At 34.9% G+C, this 20,431-nt stretch overlaps 1 protein-coding gene across 4 annotated transcripts in view; it reads left to right on the forward strand.

Annotated features, from left to right (window-relative positions):
* The window catches only part of PPP2R5C (protein phosphatase 2 regulatory subunit B'gamma), an 88,976-nt gene that overhangs the window by 64,710 nt on the left and 3,835 nt on the right, over positions 1-20,431 (forward strand). For all 4 annotated transcript variants that reach the window (XM_055796397.1, XM_027794714.2, XM_055796411.1 and 1 more), the window contains 9 exons: positions 47-177; positions 2,526-2,585; positions 5,483-5,591; positions 7,750-7,803; positions 10,353-10,523; positions 11,613-11,740; positions 13,281-13,382; positions 15,581-15,653; positions 17,965-18,081. In XM_055796397.1, the coding sequence (XP_055652372.1) occupies positions 47-177; positions 2,526-2,585; positions 5,483-5,591; positions 7,750-7,803; positions 10,353-10,523; positions 11,613-11,740; positions 13,281-13,382; positions 15,581-15,653; positions 17,965-18,081 (945 nt within the window). The remainder of the gene's footprint in view (positions 1-46; positions 178-2,525; positions 2,586-5,482; positions 5,592-7,749; positions 7,804-10,352; positions 10,524-11,612; positions 11,741-13,280; positions 13,383-15,580; positions 15,654-17,964; positions 18,082-20,431) is intronic.

Raw genomic sequence — 20,431 nt, forward strand, 5'->3', positions numbered from 1 at the left:
GCATTAGATTCAAGTAAAGTACATCTCATCTTTTCCCTCTTTGCAGCTTTTAGAGCTCTTTGACAGTGAAGATCCTCGTGAAAGAGACTTTCTTAAAACAACTCTTCACAGAATATATGGGAAATTCTTGGGCCTAAGAGCTTACATCCGGAAACAAATCAATAATATATTTTATAGGTATGGTGCATGTGGTCAGGTATACAACTAAAAATACTCCAAGAGACTGCTAGTAATTTTTTAAATTCTTAGTAAACTTATACCAAATATTGCCACATCTAACAATATTTAATACCTGTCTGAGAAATTTAAATTAGGGTAGTCTTGCACACAGCATAAATAGGCAGCTGAAATTTGAGTTAGTATGTGATTCAGTGAGTGGTTTGGTATCTTTGTGAGGCCTTTTTTCTTACTGAATAATACTATTTGTATTACAGCATGACTTAAAATGTAGTTCTTCATAATGCAGAAGTTGGGCTCAAATCAAATGACTGAGAGATCTGGAATTTGCTTGAAGGAAGGTATTTCCTTCCTTTCCTCAGAACTGAGATTTAAAGCTCATGAAATACTCTTTTAACTACAGTAGAATGTACTATGGTATTTTCCCTGATACAGAACTAAGATGAGAAATTAATCCATCATATTACCAAAGGTCTTGAAGTGGTTTTTTACTGCTATTATGTCAAAGGTGAATGCAAGATTATGGTGCCTTTTTTTTTTCTTCAGTATTTTAGTTTTGGTATGCTTCTCTTTTCTACAAATAATTATGTTTTGTATCAGTTTTACACTCCTTCCATCGTGCTTCCCTTTTTCTCTACCACTGTGGTTTTCATCCTAGAATTGATGTATGATGCTACCCCTTTAAGAAAGTAGCAAAACACTGCCACGTACACTGTGCCATCTCATGAATGGCACCCAGCAGTACCAGCTGTAGAGGGAGCTTATCTTCCTTGTCTGTGCTAATGAGTAAGCCTTTAGAAGAGATACAGAGGGGCTACTTTAAAAAAATATGTAAGCCTTCACTGCCTTACAGACAGCTTGCTCTTGACGTAGGAAAAATACAGGTCTATCTTTCAAACAAAGATGTAATTTGTTTTCCCCACGCATAGATTGATTAATTCCAAAATGCATAATTTTGTAAACTACCTGAAACGGATGATACAACAACATCAGAGTGTATTGTAATGCACTTCTGAACAGTGTTTTTATTTGCCACTTTTTGCACTTTTGTTCTGGTGCAGTGCTTTTGAAAAACTAAGAAATGTATATGGGGCATTATATGATTTGGACTGTAGAGGCTACCTTTCTCTACCAAGTTGTAGGGGGAAGAAAATTAATCAGAAAACCTGACTTAGCTGTATAATATTTAGGAGCTAACAGTTTAGTTTACATTTTGATGTGAAATTTTTAGTGTTCCTGCAATACAGAGCACCAGGGAGGAAAGTTGTTTCAACTTCTGTCTTGAATTAGTGGATAGTGCATTATAAGCTCTTACAGTATGTGTAGAATTTTTCAAAATACTTCCTTTTCTTATACTTCTACTTGCAAGTCATCACTTTGTTACTGTGCTTACCTAATAAATTTGTGGTTTTGTCTTTTAGTTGCTGACCAGAATTGCATTAATTCTGTCCTAATAGTGCATTAATCTTACTTTTCCTAATGTAAAATACATATTTTTTGAATTATCAAACCTTTGTGTTTCTGTTAATTCAGTCCAAAGCTTTTTCTATCATTATCTTTAGTTTTACTTGGAATTGTCCTGAAATATATGGAAAGGGTCTTTAAAGGAGAAAAAAAAAAGTCACATCAAATATTCTGGATTAAAAGTAGCTGTTTATATGTCTGCCCCTGACAGAATCTTGAATAAAAAATATTTTTTTAATGGGTGGAATTATTTTCTCCTAAGTGTCAATTTTTATAACTATTCACAAAATACCTGAAGTTTTGCATAAGAATGTTCTCAATAACTTTACACTCAGGCAATTAGGAAGAAGGGTGGAAAGGTGATTGCCTAGTAAATTAAATTGCTCTATCAAAAGAAAATTCAGGAAGATTTGTCTTCCTCTGTTTATTACAGAGCCTTTTGTATGCACAGAAGTCTGTAATGCCAGAGAGATTTTTCGATCCATGAGTAGTAACTGAACACCTTGTGCTTGCATGTGCTGTAGAAGGTTTAGTCATGACATTTAATTATGCCAGATGCTCTTGCATTATTTTAATATTTAAAGTGTTGTTTGCTCTATTCAGCTTTGCATTATTAAAATGACATGGAATATAAGTATTGGAAAAAGCTCGAGTGCATGCTGCTTTGTTAACTGTGGGAGGAAAGAGCAAGCATGAAGGTTGAAAGCAACTTGATGTGCTATTGATTTATGTTTCTACAACATTTCTTTTCCACTATGTATTGTTTTCTTTTTACTGAGTGACCAAAACCTGGGAGGTCAAGGCTACCTGTAATGTTATATGGGGATCTTGGTGTTAGATTTGTACCTCTCTTCAGCAGTAACTGAGTAACACTTTTTATTTAGGTTTATTTATGAAACAGAACATCACAATGGCATAGCAGAATTACTGGAAATACTGGGAAGGTAAGCTATAGGTTTTGTTTAATTAAACTTGCTTAGTCTTCAGAGTACACTTAAAAAAATAGAGTTGGGGATTACAGATTGCTTTGAAACGTGATTAAAATAACTCCGTGTCATGTCAAAGCTGTAATGAAGAGAGTAAGTTTTGTTTAAGATTGTAGAAACACAGTGAAAACTTGAACCTTGTGGCAGGATTTTGGGATGTGCCAATTTTTTAATTCTTATTTTTAAAGTCTTATTTTCTACCTTAGGGTTCTCGTATTTCATATCAGTTAAAAAGTAAGTACAGATAACATGAGTTGAAGTTTTAAGTTTATTAAAAAATTCTTCTAACATCACGAAATGCATAGCAAGTATAAAGAAAGGAAGCACAGGTTATGAAACTTCAGAAACCTTTTGTTAATCCCATTATTTTGCAAACTTCAGTGATGCATCTGAAAGCCTTTGAAACTAAAATTTTACAATTTAAAGCTGGTAGCCTCATTAAAACTAGAGTAGTCTTTTTATATTCTGATTTCTCTAATCCATGTGCAAGCTTTGGGATTTTTATACATTAATACACTTTAAAAGCTAAGTTAGGTTTACTTTATGGTGTTTCCATATCTTTGCACGTAAAAATACCAGGTCAGTGAGAGCAGGTTGCTTAGGCTTGTCTGTGGTCAGGCTTTGGATATCTCCAAGGATGGAGACCCCACAATGTCTCTGGGCAACGAGTTTCCACATTGACCACACTCACAATAGAAGGGTTTTTTTCTTATGTTTGAATGAAGTTTCCTGTGTTGCAATTTGTGCCCGTTGCTTCTTGCCCTTTGACTGGGCACCACTGAGAAGAGTCTGACTCTCTTCTTCATGCCAGTTCTTCAGGTATTTGTCCACATGGGTAAGATCCCCCTGAACCTTCTCCAGGCTAAACAGCTTTCTCAGCCTTTCTTTGTACGTCAGATGCTCCAGCCCTTTCTTTATCTTCCTGGCACTTTGCTGGACTCCCTCCAGTGTGTCCACATCCTTCTTGTCCTGGGGAGCCCAGAACTGGACCCAGCACTCCACATGTGTCTCACCAGGGCTGAGCAGAGGTGAAGCATCGCCTCCCTCAACCTACTGACAACACTGTTCCTAATTCAGCCCGGAATAGTGTTGAAACTGGAAAAATGTTTTAAAATTTTCTAGATCTACGTGTCTGTCCAGAACAGTTCTTTAATTTTCAATGAAATGTTCAATTATGAAAGGAGTTACATATCCATTATAACTTCAACATACTATAATCAAGCAATACTCATCAAGATATACTGAAGACTGCATAAAGCTTAGATACTAGAATACCAAGCTAAATCTACAAAACTGTTACTTAAAGTCACCGGCTCTTTCATTCTTGGTTTTCTTAGATTAGCTTTAAGTGTACAAATATAAAAGATAAGTTTGGGTTTTTTTTCCCTCAGGCTTCCAAATCAAAATTTCCAGTAGCTAAATGAGGCTTCCAAACTGTAACTGTTCTGTATTGGTTGTTCTTCCAGTCCATTAAGGAGTTTCACACGGCATGCTGTTGACAGAGAGCTTCTTAGGAGTAACAGTTTTCAGTTGGGTTCCTGGATTTTGACTTGTCAGAAGTAAAGAGGAATGGAATTTCCTGCTAAAGTACTGGATTTCATTCTTTTCCTTTTCTAAATGCTGTACAGCACTGTACATATGAACACTTACAGTAGGAACTACTAATGAGGTTACGTTTTTTTTCTGACAAACATCTCTTGACAGGATTGCAGAATTTTTTCCCACTCAATCAAGGCCAAACTTGCCCTATAATTCTGCTCCTTTTTGTGCTTAACCCTTAAAACATCTTGGAGAAACTTTTTGGGTTTTTTGAATGAAATTAAAAGATATCTGTTGAGCATGTGGAAGTTGTGGAAAGAACACTATAGAAATGTTAATGTAGAAATGGGGATTTGATATTATGCACCGAAAGACTTAACGAGGAATAGCCTCATATCCTCAAAATACTTCTACAGTCATTACTAATAGAAATTATTTTAAGCATATTTTAGCAAGGGTGAACAAGTGTTATTTAGTAAGCTTAAATTCTGGGTCATCATCTGATTTCTGAGCTCTGAAATATATGAAACTTTGAACTTTTTAATGTGTATGGGGTTTTTTAAGGTAGGTTTGTTAGGTTCCTTTTGCCTGGGTACCTTCTGTTCTTGTGGGTGAAGAGAAAAACATTAGAATAAATAAAACAGGATTTAAAATAGTAAGTAGGCAGTTGGGTTCTGGAAGTTTTAACTGATGTTAATGCTAGCAAAGTGAGGGAATGCAAACTGCTGTTCTAGTAGTGTGTTCTTAGGTAAAGGTGCTGTTGACCCAGTACTGAGCCACATGTGCACTCACCTGTAACTGGGATGTCATGTGCTGGAGTGCTGTTTTGTTACATGCTAGGGTCTTGCAGAAATAGTAACATTGTAGTAAAAGGCATGTTTTCACTTGTCTGCTGTGCTGGATTTCTCTCTTCCACATCCAGTCTTTGGTTCGTTCTTTAATACCATGAAGAAACTGGGAGAAGCATGTATTAAAAGCTCTGAGGACAGTGAATAGTTCATAGTGAATGGAATCCGAAGTGTCGGTATAGTCATATATGTTGCTTGAAAGAAGAACTTAGGACCAGCGAAAGATTTGGGTGAGGGATGGGCTGAGGTTGATTTGACTATTTTGTTAATTTTTAATCTTTAGAGAACTGGATCAAAAATTAAATAGTCTCTGGTGCATCCTTAATTTGTAAATTTTTGTGTTGAATCATGTTCTCCAGGAGATTGGGGAAAAAAACAGTGCTGAAAATAAAGATTTTGGTATATCCTATACAGTTGTGCAGATTTTGTATAATTACGGGTTTTTCTTTTTAAATCTTTCCATGGCAGCATAATTAATGGATTTGCCTTACCATTAAAAGAAGAGCACAAAATATTCCTATTGAAGGTTTTGTTACCATTGCACAAAGTGAAATCACTCAGTGTCTACCATCCACAGGTAGGTTTTGTTTGGTACTTTTCATACTAGTGTTAAAGGAAGTTTGTCTTGAGAGGTCAAAGGGACTCTGGTTGCTCCGATGTGGGTTCTGTTATAAGCTTCATTTCCCCTGCTAACTGACATTGGGGAAACTGCTTAATATATGTGCGTATAATGCTTCATTTGTTGAGGGGGGAAAAATAATTTGAAAATAAATGTGTGTGTGCATAAATAAATATTTTTTTAAAGCACTCTGTATTGTTTATAGATGAAACATGTGAAGTAGTTTGTTAATGTGAGACTTCATGATATTTATCCGCACAAAGCATTTTTTGTTTATCTTGTTCTTGTCTGTAATGTTTAGATACACAAAAATTGCAGAAAATTATGGTCTTAATGAATGTTGTCTATAAACAGTTTTTCTAAACTACATGGAGAATATCAGCTGAATTCAGTTTCTTAAAACTGTTGATGTTTTGAAAGGAATTGAGCATTTACTAGGACATCATTATTCAATTCAGTAGATCTTTTTTAGAGTATGGTACTTTTAAACCAGCTGTATCTTTTCTCTGCTGACTTTAGTTGCATTCAGAATTCCTAGAGGAGTGGGAAATAATGCAATATTGGAGAAAATACAGTATTATTGTGATGTGCTGAAATTTTCTCTGAGGTTGTTACACAGCTTTGCTTTTTAATTTGTAAGTTTTTCTACGTAAGTTCAAGTACTCCCAGATTTTCAGTAGCATTTCTTCAAATAATAACAACTTGTGTTAAGAGCACCATTTGTATAATTACAGTTCTCTACCACTGTACCAGCTACTAGGAAGAATATCAGCTCTATCCCACCTGAAATGAGGACAGATGCTTATAAGCATTTGATTTGGATCTTGCCTGCTGGGACTCATAACAGTTCCTGTTGAAGCTGTAGGCTAGAGTTGCTCCCATTTCAGAAGATTTATTTTTTTTTCTAATGTTATAAACATAATCAGATTGTGGCTAATCAGACCTTTCTTATAATCTCAATTAGTGCAGACATCTGTGATTGCCACCTTTTGATTGCCACCTTTTCTTCCTACCTACCTGAGACAGGTTGCTCTATTTCCTTAATTCACAAACTAATTCTCCAAAACCTTTAGGTGATTTACATTCCTCATTACTATCAGTAAAAAGAAGATCGTGACATAGGGATGCCTCTCATGTCCTGCTGAATAAAATAGGAAAGCACTTCAAGTGAACTTAGTGTGTGAAACAGCAGAGTAAAACCACAACAATTCAGATTGAAGCAGTGGCAGATATTCAGAAGGATTTGCTGCCAAATCTAGATATACATGAAGAAAGCTAGTTTCTATATTCAATTCAAATTTGCTTTAGAACAGTGAAGAACACTAGGTGTAAGTCTGTGTACATTCCTCAGATTACCTGGGGACATTTTTGGTAGCAATCATCAAAAACAAGAGAGGAATTGGGCTCATCAGCTGAACTTCCCTAAATGGAGAGACATCGGAAAAATAGTTAAACAGGTCATGAGGTGTGCAGTGATCCTCCCACTTTAGGACTATGGGCCTGTCGAGTGGAGGGAATGTAATAGTTCATGTTTTAGACAGACTGTCTCATTCTCAGAAATGGTAAATACCGTAATTCAGCCTCGGCTTGCGTCAGCTTTGCACGGATGCGCTTAGGTATCCTGAGTTCTCATATATAGAAAATCCTAAGACTTAAAACTGTTGGATGCATTCATAACTAACTTAGGTTATGAAACAGAAAATACTTATTAAATCAGCATGGGACACCAAAATGTTAATGTTTATTTTTTGTTTATATGATGTTAATATGATTTGTTTATAATGATGTTAAAATTATTTTTAATTCTGTATTTGAAAAGATGAAGTATGCTGAAATGCAAAGTACTAGGTCTAAAAATAAAACATCAAATTATGTGTTTGTCTATATTATAACCCAGAAAAAGGTGGGGACAGACTTGCAAAGGTTGGAAAAAATTGGTAAAGCGTATTTACCCTTTTGTTGTTTTAAATTGTCTGCCATATAATTTTTGTACAATCACAGAAAAACTGTTGTGTTTTTATTTGAATTAAGTAATGTTCTCCACTTGTGCTAGTGATTTCAAAGTGTGTTCAGTTTCACAGTGAGCATTAATAAAAATCTTTTTCTTTTACTGTAGCTGGCATACTGTGTAGTTCAGTTTTTAGAAAAGGACAGCACGCTTACAGAACCAGTAAGTTTATTGTGTTATTATTATGTGTTTTGGAATATTAATATCCCTTTCATCTGTAGACTGTTTAAGGAGGTTTTGGGAACAAAGTATTTATATATAATTGTTAGGAAGAGTCAAATGTTTAACCATTTTGATGTATCAAATTCAGTTTATCCAAGAGTTTTTGGAATGTCCAAAATTAATTAAAACGTTAAGAATATACCTCTTACAGACAGACCAGAGCTTATTCTGCTTATTTTGTTCTGCCTGACTGGATATGAGATGGTTGATCCAGAAGCAGTTTAGTCAGAAATTAGCTTGCCTGAACTGTGCTCTGTTCAGAGACTGATCTTATGATGGAACACAGATTTCTGGCAGACAGAGCTACCTACTGATGCAAGGCTTTTGAGTCAGATCCTGTTCTTGTCTACCAAGTTTGGACCACAGACAAAACCAGACCTTGATCTGGCTGCACATAATTGTACAGATGAATGCTTTTAATTATCCTCAATAGTATATAGCGGTTTGCCTCATTACACCCAATATTAAGTAGGTAAAAACTAATATGTTTAATCACTAAGTAAATTGCTACTAACAAAAGTGCACATTATTAGATTATAACTGTTTGTGTTGTAAAATGGAAACTGGAATTCTTGGAAATGGAAAGAAAGTAAGTATGCAGCTGAGCAAGAACTCTCTTCCACTTGGAGCTTTTAATACTTGTTAAAATATCAAATCTCAGACGTTCTGTCATTTGTGCTATATGAGATCTTGAAATCTTAGCTTTCTTTCAGACATCAGCTATGTCACATATTTCCTAGTACAAATCTGAACTAATATGCATCCAGCTCTGCTTCCCTTTTTGATCCCAAATTAGTACATGATTACAACATTCTTTAAAAACTTAGCACATGCATCACTGAAGTACTATGTTCCCCTTCAAAAATTCTGGTCATTGCAAAATAAAATGCTTTGTTTCCCCTTATAATTGTCATATGAGACTTTCTGACATCTTATTAAAAAAATCTGTGTAAATCTCCCAAGGCTTCATTGAGGACACAGTGTCGTCTTTCATGATTAAATAATACATACATGAAAGATGCACTGATTTCTTACTGCATTGTCTTGTCAACATGCAATATTAAATATTGCATATACTTTTTAAAGATAAAAAGCTGGACTTCTGAAATGGAGGACATTTTTATAGAAAACAAAAAGACTGCTTTTTTTCATATATGAGAGAGAAAAATTATTCTCTGAGAGAAAGGCTAGTGGTCTGTTTTAACTTAAACTACACAAAAAGACAAATACAAACTTTTATCTTAAAGAGTTTTTTCAGGGAGTCTGTACTGTTTTGTCGTTGGTTTTTTGTTTTGTTTTTTCTCCAGTTCTTAATCTAAGATTAGACAGACGCTGTCATATTTTTGGTTTTTATGTGGCTTTTGAATCTTTAATGATGAAAAAAAGCATTTATAAATTTATATGTTCAAGGTTGTATTCATTTCTCATCAAAAATACCTACATTTAAGATTGAATGCTATGGTAGTAATTTTTAAGTATTTAACATGTTTTAAATGTCATGAAGGAAAATGTCTTCCTATTTGAATACTGTTTGGCACCAAATTGCCACAGATGGAAAACAGTTTTTATATTTTTTTTTTTAAAAAATCTTACACTGTGGTTTTAAAACTGACATCTTTGGGGAAAAAATCATCATCCTTTCATAACAAAAACATTTGTGTCTACTCGCATTTTCCTTAAATCAGAATTGCTAACAGCACAAGAGTTGTTACTCCTTCAATATAACATTGTGCATTTTTGAAGATTCTTGAATAAATTATGATATAATTGGTAACTCCACTAATAAATATAATGTCTGGATATATTTAACTGCTAGACTAGTATCACTTTTCAGAGTTAAATTCTTCAACTTATATATTCAGTAGATGAGATTTTCATGGATCCCACCCCCAACCCCACCTCTGCCCCCCCATCTTTCGAGCATTCATGGTTTGCTAGGCAAAAACTGCTTCAGCAAGCGAGGTAAATGATAATCATGAATAAAGTTAAGGCTGTGAAAATAGTAATACAGTCAATTAAATAAAACTCACTGTTTAAGAGCAGCATGCTTAGAATAGTTGGTTACCTGTCAATTTGAGTATTTAGAGCAAATTTCTTTTTTAAATATGATATAAAATTTCTTGAGCTTTGGAGTATGCCTCCAAGAAATTAGAGATTGAAAGCTGTGACCACTGAAGTAGCAGATAGTATAGTAGGAAATTTGCACTTTGATCATGTTAAGTTAGATGTCAGGTTACTTTCTGTAGTCTTCTGATTGTTATTTTTGAATATGTCTTTTACGTGTATGACTTTGTTTTCTGAAGAAGTGTTTTTAGACCTACTAGCAGTTATTTCTGTGACAATGAACCATATCTGATCACTGCTGTCACATGGGAAAAGAAATCTGAGTTTTGTGTTCTGTTTAAAATACCAGAGTTCTTAATGACTTACAATTTAATGCAAAGTAAAGTCAAATTATCATGAAGATTATGTTCACTTTGTCTCTACAGGTTGTAATGGCACTGCTGAAATACTGGCCAAAGACTCACAGTCCAAAAGAAGTCATGTTTTTAAATGAACTAGAAGAAATTTTAGATGTTATTGAACCATCTGAATTTGTAAAAGTTATGGAGCCTCTTTTCAGACAGCTAGCCAAATGCGTGTCCAGTCCACACTTTCAGGTCTGTACTTACTGAATGTACGCTAATACGAGGATTTTTATAAAGCAGACTTGTTAATGTTAAAGACATGCTATTACTCACCATGATGAATTGTATTTGTTGCACAAAAAAAAGTCCTCAATTCTGTGTCAAATGTTAGGGAACCAAATGTTAGCTTTATTGTTTCTTTTAAGAATGCTGTACATGTATCCGTATTGGGTGATTGACTTCAGCGTTATGCTTAACATAAAAGCTTAAAAGCTTCCTGTTCTCAGAAGTACCTGAACTCTTTTGGTACGTAATGTTTCCATTCACTGATTGTAACAGAGTTCTACAAATACTCTTTTCTTTGGGAGAACGTTTTGCTTGAATTTCAGCGTTGATAGGTTACAGTTTGAATCATGTCCCTATCAAAGAAAAATTTTTCCATATCTCTCTCAGTCAGCTCCATGACTGCCATTTGCACTAGAAAAATTCCAAACCTAGAGCTGAAACTTTTCTTACCTTACTGATGAGGCCACACCTTGAATACTGTGTTCAGTTTTGAGCCCCTCTGTACAAGAGGGACACAGAGGTGCTGGAGCGTGTCCAGGGAAGGGCAACGAGGCTGGTGAAAGGCCCAGAGCACAAGTCCTGTGAGGAGCAGCTGAGGAACTGGGGGTGTTTAGCCTGGAGAGGAGGAGGCTCAGGGGGGACCTTATTGCTCTCTGCAACTACGTGGAAGGAGGTAGTAGACAGGTGAGGTTTGGTTCCTTCTCCCAAGTAACAAGCAATAGAACAAGAGGAAACAGTGTGAAGTTGGGTCAGGGGGAATTTAGATGGAATATCAGCAAACATTTCTTCACTGAAAGGGTGGTCAAGCACTGACACAGGCTATCCAGGGAAGTGCTGGAATCACTGTTCATGGAAATGTTTAAAAGACATGTAGATACAATGCTTAGGGAAATGGTTTAGTGATGGACTTGACAGTGCTGGGGTAATGGTTGGACTTGATGTAAGGGTCTTTTCCAACCTAAGTGATTCTATGATTCTGTATTTGACAAACATTTCAATTATTTGCTCTTTAAGAGATTTTCTGAATAAGTGTTTTCTTTTTTCATGTCATCTTAGGTTGCAGAGCGAGCATTATACTACTGGAATAATGAATATATTATGAGTTTAATTAGTGATAATGCAGCAAAGATTTTACCCATCATGTTTCCATCCTTGTACCGGAATTCAAAGACGCATTGGAACAAGTAAGAAACGCTTCTACAAATAAAATTCTGCTACTTCACTTACGTCTAGTTTTAGGCTTAAAAGTGGCTCACATCTTTGATTGCTAGTTACAACAATTTGTTGAGCTGTTTATTCTGTGACATTAAAGTTGCTGGGTAAGGAGTGTCAAAATTTGTAGGAAATACTAAGAATTGAAGGAGATAGTTGTTCCTTTTTTCATTAAACAAGCAGCAGTGTTTTAGTGCATCTAATCCATGATTTTTTATTAATATGAAGCAAATTTGGCATTTATCGTAGTTCAGATACTTCTAAAGACTTAACTTTGATTTCTGATCTTTAACCTCTTTGCTGATTTCCTTTTCTTCTACATTCTAGTGAATATGCTGTAGATGAGGTCATTTTTTTCCTTTCCGTTTTTCCTCCCATTTATTGTTTTCTCTTCTTTCTCCATTGACTGTTTTCACTTTTTTTTCCCCCAATAACTTAGTACTTATGCATGGAAACAGTCCTGGTCAGCTCCTTTCTGTGGCTGTTCCATTGTAAAGTGCCTCTTTGTTTGAGCAGTTGTGCAACTGCTGGGAAAGTGAAAGTATCAACAGTCTAGCACTGGCCATGAATTGAGGACTGATGGGTTGCCCAAGCATGAGTAATCAATCTGCCACTAAACACAGGAAAAGAAATGGAGGTTAAAGTGATTGGTTACTGTCACTGGGTGTAAACAGTAACAAATAATGTACTCAGTAATAAAATTCTGTTTCAGTGGTGCAATTGTACATAGTAAATGTGGATTGCTGTTGGTGGTTTTGTCTGGCTTTCAAGGCCATGCATTCATTTTATTCTGAGTAGAAGTCATGCTACCCAGTACAGCTGCACTCTTACTTGTAACTCACACGTACGATACGAAGTAATTGTATAACTGATTGCATATTGGATTTAATGATCAGCAATAGATTATAGTCTGGAACTGTAAATTATTTTGTAAAAGTTCTTCATAAAGCAGATTAATTTTTCTTTAACTTTTCTGATGCTTTCCACTTCACTTTTCTAACACTTTTCTAGAGTCCTGGCATAATTGTGTTGAAGTGAGTGTTGTTGCTGTGTGGCAGTTTTCAGAATGAATGGTCTTTCCTAGGCTCCTTTTAATCACTAACTATTTTTTTTTTTTTTCCTGAATCTGTCAGTTGCCAGTAAGGTACTTATCTCAAGATCTTCAATGTCATCTTGCATTTTCTCTAGTAACCCTAGTTTGGTTAGTGTCAGCTACTAAATTTCAAAACTAGTCCTGTATTGATACACATTAAAAATGAAGTTCAAACATCAAAAGTGTAAGTGACAAGTAGTACTATAGAATAAAAAAACTGCATTCAAATTTGGTAATTTTAGTACTTGTATTAGCCCTTTTGAGGGTAAACTGAAACTTCCACTAAATAGTTTTGTTTCCACTTATTCTGAAATGATGTAATTTTCCAGTTATGTAGGCTATTGGCTACTGTTGACCAGAAAAAAATAGATTTCAAAGTTTAAAGTACTCTGAGTTTCAACCAGAAGTTTTACTTATAGGACAATACATGGCTTGATATACAATGCTCTGAAACTCTTCATGGAGATGAACCAAAAACTGTTCGATGACTGCACACAGCAATTTAAAGCAGAAAAACTGAAGTAAGTTTTCATGTCAGTGTGTCTGTCTGTTCTTGAATAATTTGTTCAGAGTGCTTTAGCTCTGAAAAACTACTGTGTCTTTAGTGGGAAGTTGCCCATTGGATTATAGTACAGCAGTCTCAAAATCAAATTGGTGAAACTTCTTGTTATATATGAACTGTAAAATCTCAAGAATAGGATGCTTTATGTAGTTTTTGACCTAATACTACAGAGGGTCACCAGCTTCCTAAAAATTAATTTTTTTCAGAGGGACACTGCTGATCGTGGAGGCCAGTATAAAAGATTCGCTAAACAGTTTAGTTTACATCCTGTTTATTTTAGCATGCTTTGTTTACCCAGTGTTATTTTCTTTCATGTTGTCACTTAGTTCTTCCCAAAACTTTCCCAGTATTTTTCAGCATTGCATTATGTGTTAGCACATATGCGTGTTTTTCTAAAAATTACCAAAAATAAAGTTGTTACTTGATTGTAATACAGGGGCATTTGTACTTCATTTGTTGGAAGAATCCCGCTGAGTTTAGTATATTCTTGCATAGGCCGGTGAACACAGCAGGGATTTGGAATTTTTCTGAATTCCAGATTTTTCTGGTTTGTTCCCAAAAACGCAGATCATAGTCACTTATATTCTGTTCCTCTATTTTTTATAATACTATCATTTTATAGTGTTAAAATATTTTTATAAATAAAATTTTTTGAATATTCATATTCTAAATATACTAAAGGGAGATTGAGAAGTCAAAAGTATTAATGACTTGGCTCTCATTTTACGGGCTGGCGAGCATAATTAGAAAGTGGGTACTGAAAATAACCTGGATCTGAATTTAGTTTTAATTTCAAAGTGAACAGGGATTCCTTCAAGTAGTGGTTCAAATTACACACCTGTTTTGAACCAGCATACTGGAAGTAGTACACATTCTTAATGTAGATGAATTTGTACAAGTTTTGAAGTTCCTTAATATAGTTTAAGTAGAAATGATCTTGTAGTATAATGAATTTTAAATATGTGTGTTCATAGATAACAAAATGTGAACATTGGCTTTTTAAAAAAAGACTATGTAAATTTGTTTTGCCTCATAGCAAATAAGTAGAATCCCTTTTAAATGGGAAAGCAACCTTTTCTTCTGTATTTTGGGGTTAGGGGGGTGGGCAGCGGCATTTTGAGTGTGAACTAAGGCAGGCAGGGTGCTGAGTGACATAATAAGAAAACAACAAAAAAAAAAATCCACCACCACACAAGAACTTAAAAGGGGCTGGTTAGAGTTCTTCATTTAATAGAGAGTTGGAGGAAAATTGTGTATTGCTTGAATATAACTTTTTTTTTTTACATTTGAATCATCTGCTCTTTGCAGTGAAGCCTGACAGCTTTTTTAGCACTTTTAAGCTCAAAGCCCTTTGAAATTCTACCACCTTTCAAAGACAGCTGTTCACTCTAGTCTCTACATTAAGTTATTTATCTGTTAGAAAGGAAGGAGAAAACCCCTCGACTTTAACATTTTGTATACATTAGACATAAAGAAACAAACCTTTCCTACTTAAATTTAAAAAAAAAAAAAACAACCCCCAAAGAAACCCCGAAAAAAACCCCAACCAAAACAAACCAGACCAAACCATCCTGTGTAATCCCTCTTGGCTTGTGACTCCCTTGAATGAGTGTGTGTTTATTGGTACTTCCCCATTGGTGTCCAATTCAAAATGTCTCTGGGCTCTTTACTTTAAACTTTACCCAAAGCCATTGGACAGGCAGTAAGAATCTAAGTATCTCTGCCCTTTTTCTATGGTCAGATACTAGTTTCTTATATTTCAATATAGAATTCAAATATTGTAAAGTGAAAACACAAACACATTTTCAACATAGATCAAGACTTCTTTGTTTTAATTTTAATCCTTTTAATAATGTACAGTATTAAAGATAAACTGGTATCAGCTAGTTTGTTGCTTTCATGAGAAAACATGGGTTTTTTCCCTTTTAATGTTGCTTTGTGATCATGGGATATTGATATGATGCAAATTATCCTGTCAACAGTAAGTGATATTTTGGGCAGTAGGCTGAAAGCCATAGCTAAATAATTTATTCTGTTGAATTCTTACCAGAAGAATATATTCATGTTTTTAAAAAGTATACAAGTTGTGATGCAAGATTCACCAAGTTGCTTTTGCCATTTTTGCTTCTAAGTGGTGGGTTTGGTTTTTTTTTCCAGAGAGAAGCTAAAATCGAAGGAACGGGAAGAAGCATGGGTTAAAATAGAAAATCTAGCCAAATCAAATCCCCAGGTATTTAGAAAAGATTAACATGTTCCTGTTTAAATACTTTAGTTTTGTTAAGTGTAAGTGGGGAAAACAGGTCTGACTGATCATGGAAATAAAGCAATTTCACTAATTGTATTATGAAAGACATGCAATAAAAGTACTTTTAAAATTTGTAACCTTTCTCTTGTGCAAGTAATTATTTTTTAAAAGAAGGTTTTCTGAAAAGTATGATATGAAGTACTTTTTCCTTTTCTTACAATAGGAGATATACTCTATTGCGGTTTGAAAAGTTATTGTGCAAAATTACGGAAAATACAGAGATGCCATAATTGGTTTATCTTGAAAAGCTGTTTTGCAAACAATATATTACAAAAGAGATCGTTCTGTAAACTATTGAGTTATGACTGGTTAGTTTTCCTCTGTGTCAAATGGATTAAAGTAATCTTGTATGTTCTTGTCTGCTGCATTTATTCTCATACTTGCATTGGTCCAGTCTTCCGGTGAACCTGCACCTCAGGTTCTTACTAAAAAGGAAAACATCCTGTCAGGCATTACTTGATGTAACTGAAATTTTGATAAAGAAACAAAGGTCCTTTAGACTATTCATTGTATTTTGAAATTATGGGAGGAGGGGATGGTTTGGCTTGGGCTCCCACCCCCTATTTAATTTGCTTGGCAAATGCTGCCCATTTTCCTTTCTCTCAATTATACTGATTGCTGCTACGGGGGAAAAAAAACCCCAAGCGTTTCAATTGCTTTGCAGCCAGAATTTTACTATACTGCAGCAAGAAACTTTCTATACTGTAACTTTCCAACATCATCTAGCTGAGTTTAAAGTGTTGGAAGAGGGAGTAATGGTACTCTGTAAACAGAAGTGGAACACTTTATGATCTCAGTGCTCTTTTAAAACAGAAAGTATGGGGTCATCTTTTCTAAGGAGGAGGAATTTTTTTTCTCTTTGGTGGCATTTGTTAGGGAACATTTAGTCAACTACTCAAAATTTGTTAAAGAAAATGGCAATCGACAACAGGTCAGTTTAATTGAAAAAGAATCATTCATACAAGCAGCAATGGACTTTCAGTGACAAAACATTCCTCTGATTAGATAAGCCATACAAAAAAAAGCCTTGCTTGAAGAGCACTTGATATACACGGTCATTTGCTATCACAAAGTGGTGAACTATTGCGTGGCTGGCTAAATAAGAGGATTGAGTTGTAGCAGTAAAAAACAGTTCTACAGTGTAAATTTACCCTTTTCTTCCCAAGTAATTTTTTGTAACTGCTTATGTTCTCTGAAACTGGTTAACACAATGTGTATGCAGTATGTTCTGCATAGTATGCTTGAAGAGAGCTAGTAATTGGAAGCAATTTAAAATAATTTGAACGCTGAGTGCTTCACTTAATTGATATAAGGATATAAATGCTTATAGCACTCTTTATAATGGATTTTCAAGGTGGGTTTTTTTTTTCCCCTGGAATTTCTATTAACTTTTAATTTGTCTAATAACTGACAATTCTTGTTGTTCAAAGCTGTTCCTGACTCTGCATGACACAGAAATCCATTTTAAGATTTTGGATCATTATAATTACATTCATTAGATCTTTTCTGTCACTTTTTTCTATTTTGTCTCATCTGCATTAAGTTACTGGTACACTCAGATACTAAATTATAAGGAAAAATGGATGAAAAAGTGTGTGTTTATTTGTAAATGAATTTTGATTTCAAGACCACGTACACCTCATCTGAATTAAAATAGAATTCAAAATAGAGATTGCTGTACAGTAAGCTTTAGAGACTACACGGCTGTTTTTACAAGATCATTTTTTTTAATTTCTGAAAGACTTTTATAGCTGTTTTACTTTCTCAAGACAGAAAAGTGTAATATTTTGGTTTTAAAATACTCTAAATGTACATTAACCATATTTGGCCTTTTAACAGTATATATTCTCTTGCAACACAAAATTACACCAGAAAGTAAAATTACTGTGTTTCAGTTGCTACACTGTTCACAAATTATGACACAATGTATTGATAAGGTTTCAGATAAATGAGTGCCATAGTAGACATTCAGTACTGGCAAAATCTGAATATTTTAAAATTCAGTCTCAGATAATCAAAGCATATTTTATGTATTCTGACTGTATTTTTCAAAAGGACGTTTCTTACAAGTGAAATTTGAGTTCCATTTTTAAATGTATTAATTGGTGCCTGGAAGCATAAGGTATTTGAAGCTAAGCTCAAATGATTAATCATACCATTCAAATGCTCAAATACACGCTTAATATTTAGGTATTACTACTACGAATGATTATTTTAACACTTTGCGTTTTATTAGTACCCAACGTACAGTGACACGAGTTTGCTGAACAGTCCTGTTGCAATGGAAACAGATGGGCCTTTAATTGAAGATTTGCAGATGTTGAAAAAGACAGTGAAAGAAGAGGCTTGTCAGGTAAAGCCATATGAAGAGTAAAAGGAAAAAAAAAAGTAATTCATAATTTAGAGTACTTTAAATGACTTAATCATAGACATAAACTTGGGTTGTATTTTCAGCCCTGTAACCCTGTATCACAGAGTAATAAACTTAATTAGAGCTGCTACTTTTAAGTGGTACTTTAGCAGCCAGGAATAAAGTGTTATATTTCTGGTGTCTTCTCTTTTGAAATTTATTCTATAGAAACTAATTTTCTTTTCACTTGGAAATAGCTTTTTTTGTCACAGTGGGAACAATGAACATTCTTTAAGGACAGTTAAAAATATGGCTATTATCTACCACATCATGTTCTATTCTCTATATAACAGTTTAGGTTTTTTCATAAGGAAAACTTGTATAAAATATAGTCAAAGTCTAGTAATGACATTTTTGTTTGCTTGTTATTCAGAGCCTTCTTAGTGGCTAAAGCTACTATTTTTTGAAAAAAATGTGTAAAGTGTGCATTTGTCTTGCCCACTCAAGAGTCTTCTTCCTCAGTCTACCCTCTGTCACAGTCCACTACCTGCTACAGGGCAAGGAGTCTTAAGGTCATTCCAGTCTTTTCATCTTTAGCTAATGCTTTGTAATTTTCAGGTGTTTTTTAATTTAACTTCAGTTAAGTGAAACTAGCATCCTGACATTCAAAGTTGAGATTTAAACTTGGAGCTCATGGAAGATGGAGAGGTGCCAGAGAGCACTGCAGTATCACTAAGATGTCTGGTAGCAATATCAATAATATGAATATCTCTAAATCCAGCAATGTTTAAGACCAGAGAAATTATCTGGAGCTGGAAAAACTGGTTGAGATCAAAGATAGTCAGTTAATTTGAACCAATGTATCAGACAAGAAATTTGATAAAAATAAGCATAAGGTCAACCTAACCTACATTACTTTCTTAAAATTCCAGGGTCATCATTCTGCAAGATTATATTTTATTTATTACTTGTTCTATGGCATTTTGGATGAAGGTCGAAATCAAAAGAAATTCTGGAATGCCACCAAGATATGCTCAGTGATTGCTGTTTTTTAAACACTTATCTCTGGAATGGAACCCTGTGCATTACACACAAATCTTGGTGGCTGAATTACACCCTGTCCAGGGCAATGAATGAGGGTAGCGTTCCCCTGAACGGGAATGCTAGTTAGAGCTGGTCAGTGAGGAGTACTGGGTTTATTGAAGTTTCTAAACCTCTGCCTTTCTTCAAACTTTGGGTTACTTAGCCAGGCCCAGGTAAATGGGGAGAGTTGCCTCCTTTCACTAGCTCCAGAACCTAGAACCAGTTCCTAGTGGATAAAGGTACAAGATAATTGATACTTGATACATATGAGATAATTAGCAAAAAAGCATACTGCTTAATCTTAAAGTTGTGTTGATGGTAGCGTCCATCTTTTACTATGCTATTTTCTAGCACATAACCATTTTCTCAAGACTTAGGAGACTTTGGTTCACTCTCCATCCTGGCCAGAGAGAAATAAAACTAATACCTCCCAACTCTGAGTGCTCTAACATCAGTTCCAGAAGAAGAGCAGCCGAAGTATGACTATATACTAGTATTCGGGGCAGGCAGTTAAGAAAAAAGTTCCCAGTCCAAGCTGCTGCAAGTGTTTGGGGATTTCAGCCAGTATTACACAGTGCAAACAGTAACGGCAACCCAAACTAAAACCAAGGAGCCTACCGAGGTCTGACCTTCTTTTCTACAAAGAATTCAAGAGCTATGGTGTTGGGGCTATATATAGCTTATTTGATAGTGTTCCAGCTGGAAAACGAGTGCATCGCACTCCTATGGATTAACTTAATTTCTGCCACCCCTCCCCAGTTTTTAGATAGGGGTGGGGATTAAAAAATTGTGCTAATGGAAAATAAACAAATTGTAAACTAAATAAAATCCTGCAACTTGTGTTGGAACTGTTCAAGCATTCCTTAGCTATCTCTCCCAAGTGCATGCTTTCCCACTTTTCCTTGCTAAAAAAGTATGCAAGAAGTAAGTGAGATTATTAGAAGGATTATAAGGCTGTTTTTCGAAGACAGAGATCCTGTCCTAGCAGAGCTTATAGATTGGTTTGAAGCAGGAATTCTTATTAGAAAAACATAGAGAAATCTGTGAGAAGTATAAAGCTTGCAAGGGGATTGATAAATCTGGGTCACAAGGCAGGAAAAGGATTGATTGATTACGTATTAAGGTATTGCAGAAGGAAAGCCAGGTAGCATTCTTGCATCAGTCTTTGAGTGGATGCTGGAGAGACAGTTATATATCCCTTGCTAAGTACCATCGAAAATTGATGGTAAAAGAAGAGGTCTTACAGTTAGCGGTTTGGGGGGAAAAAAAA

The sequence above is a fragment of the Falco peregrinus genome, chromosome 1, assembly GCF_023634155.1.
Source record: "Falco peregrinus isolate bFalPer1 chromosome 1, bFalPer1.pri, whole genome shotgun sequence".
Taxonomy (NCBI): domain Eukaryota; kingdom Metazoa; phylum Chordata; class Aves; order Falconiformes; family Falconidae; genus Falco; species Falco peregrinus.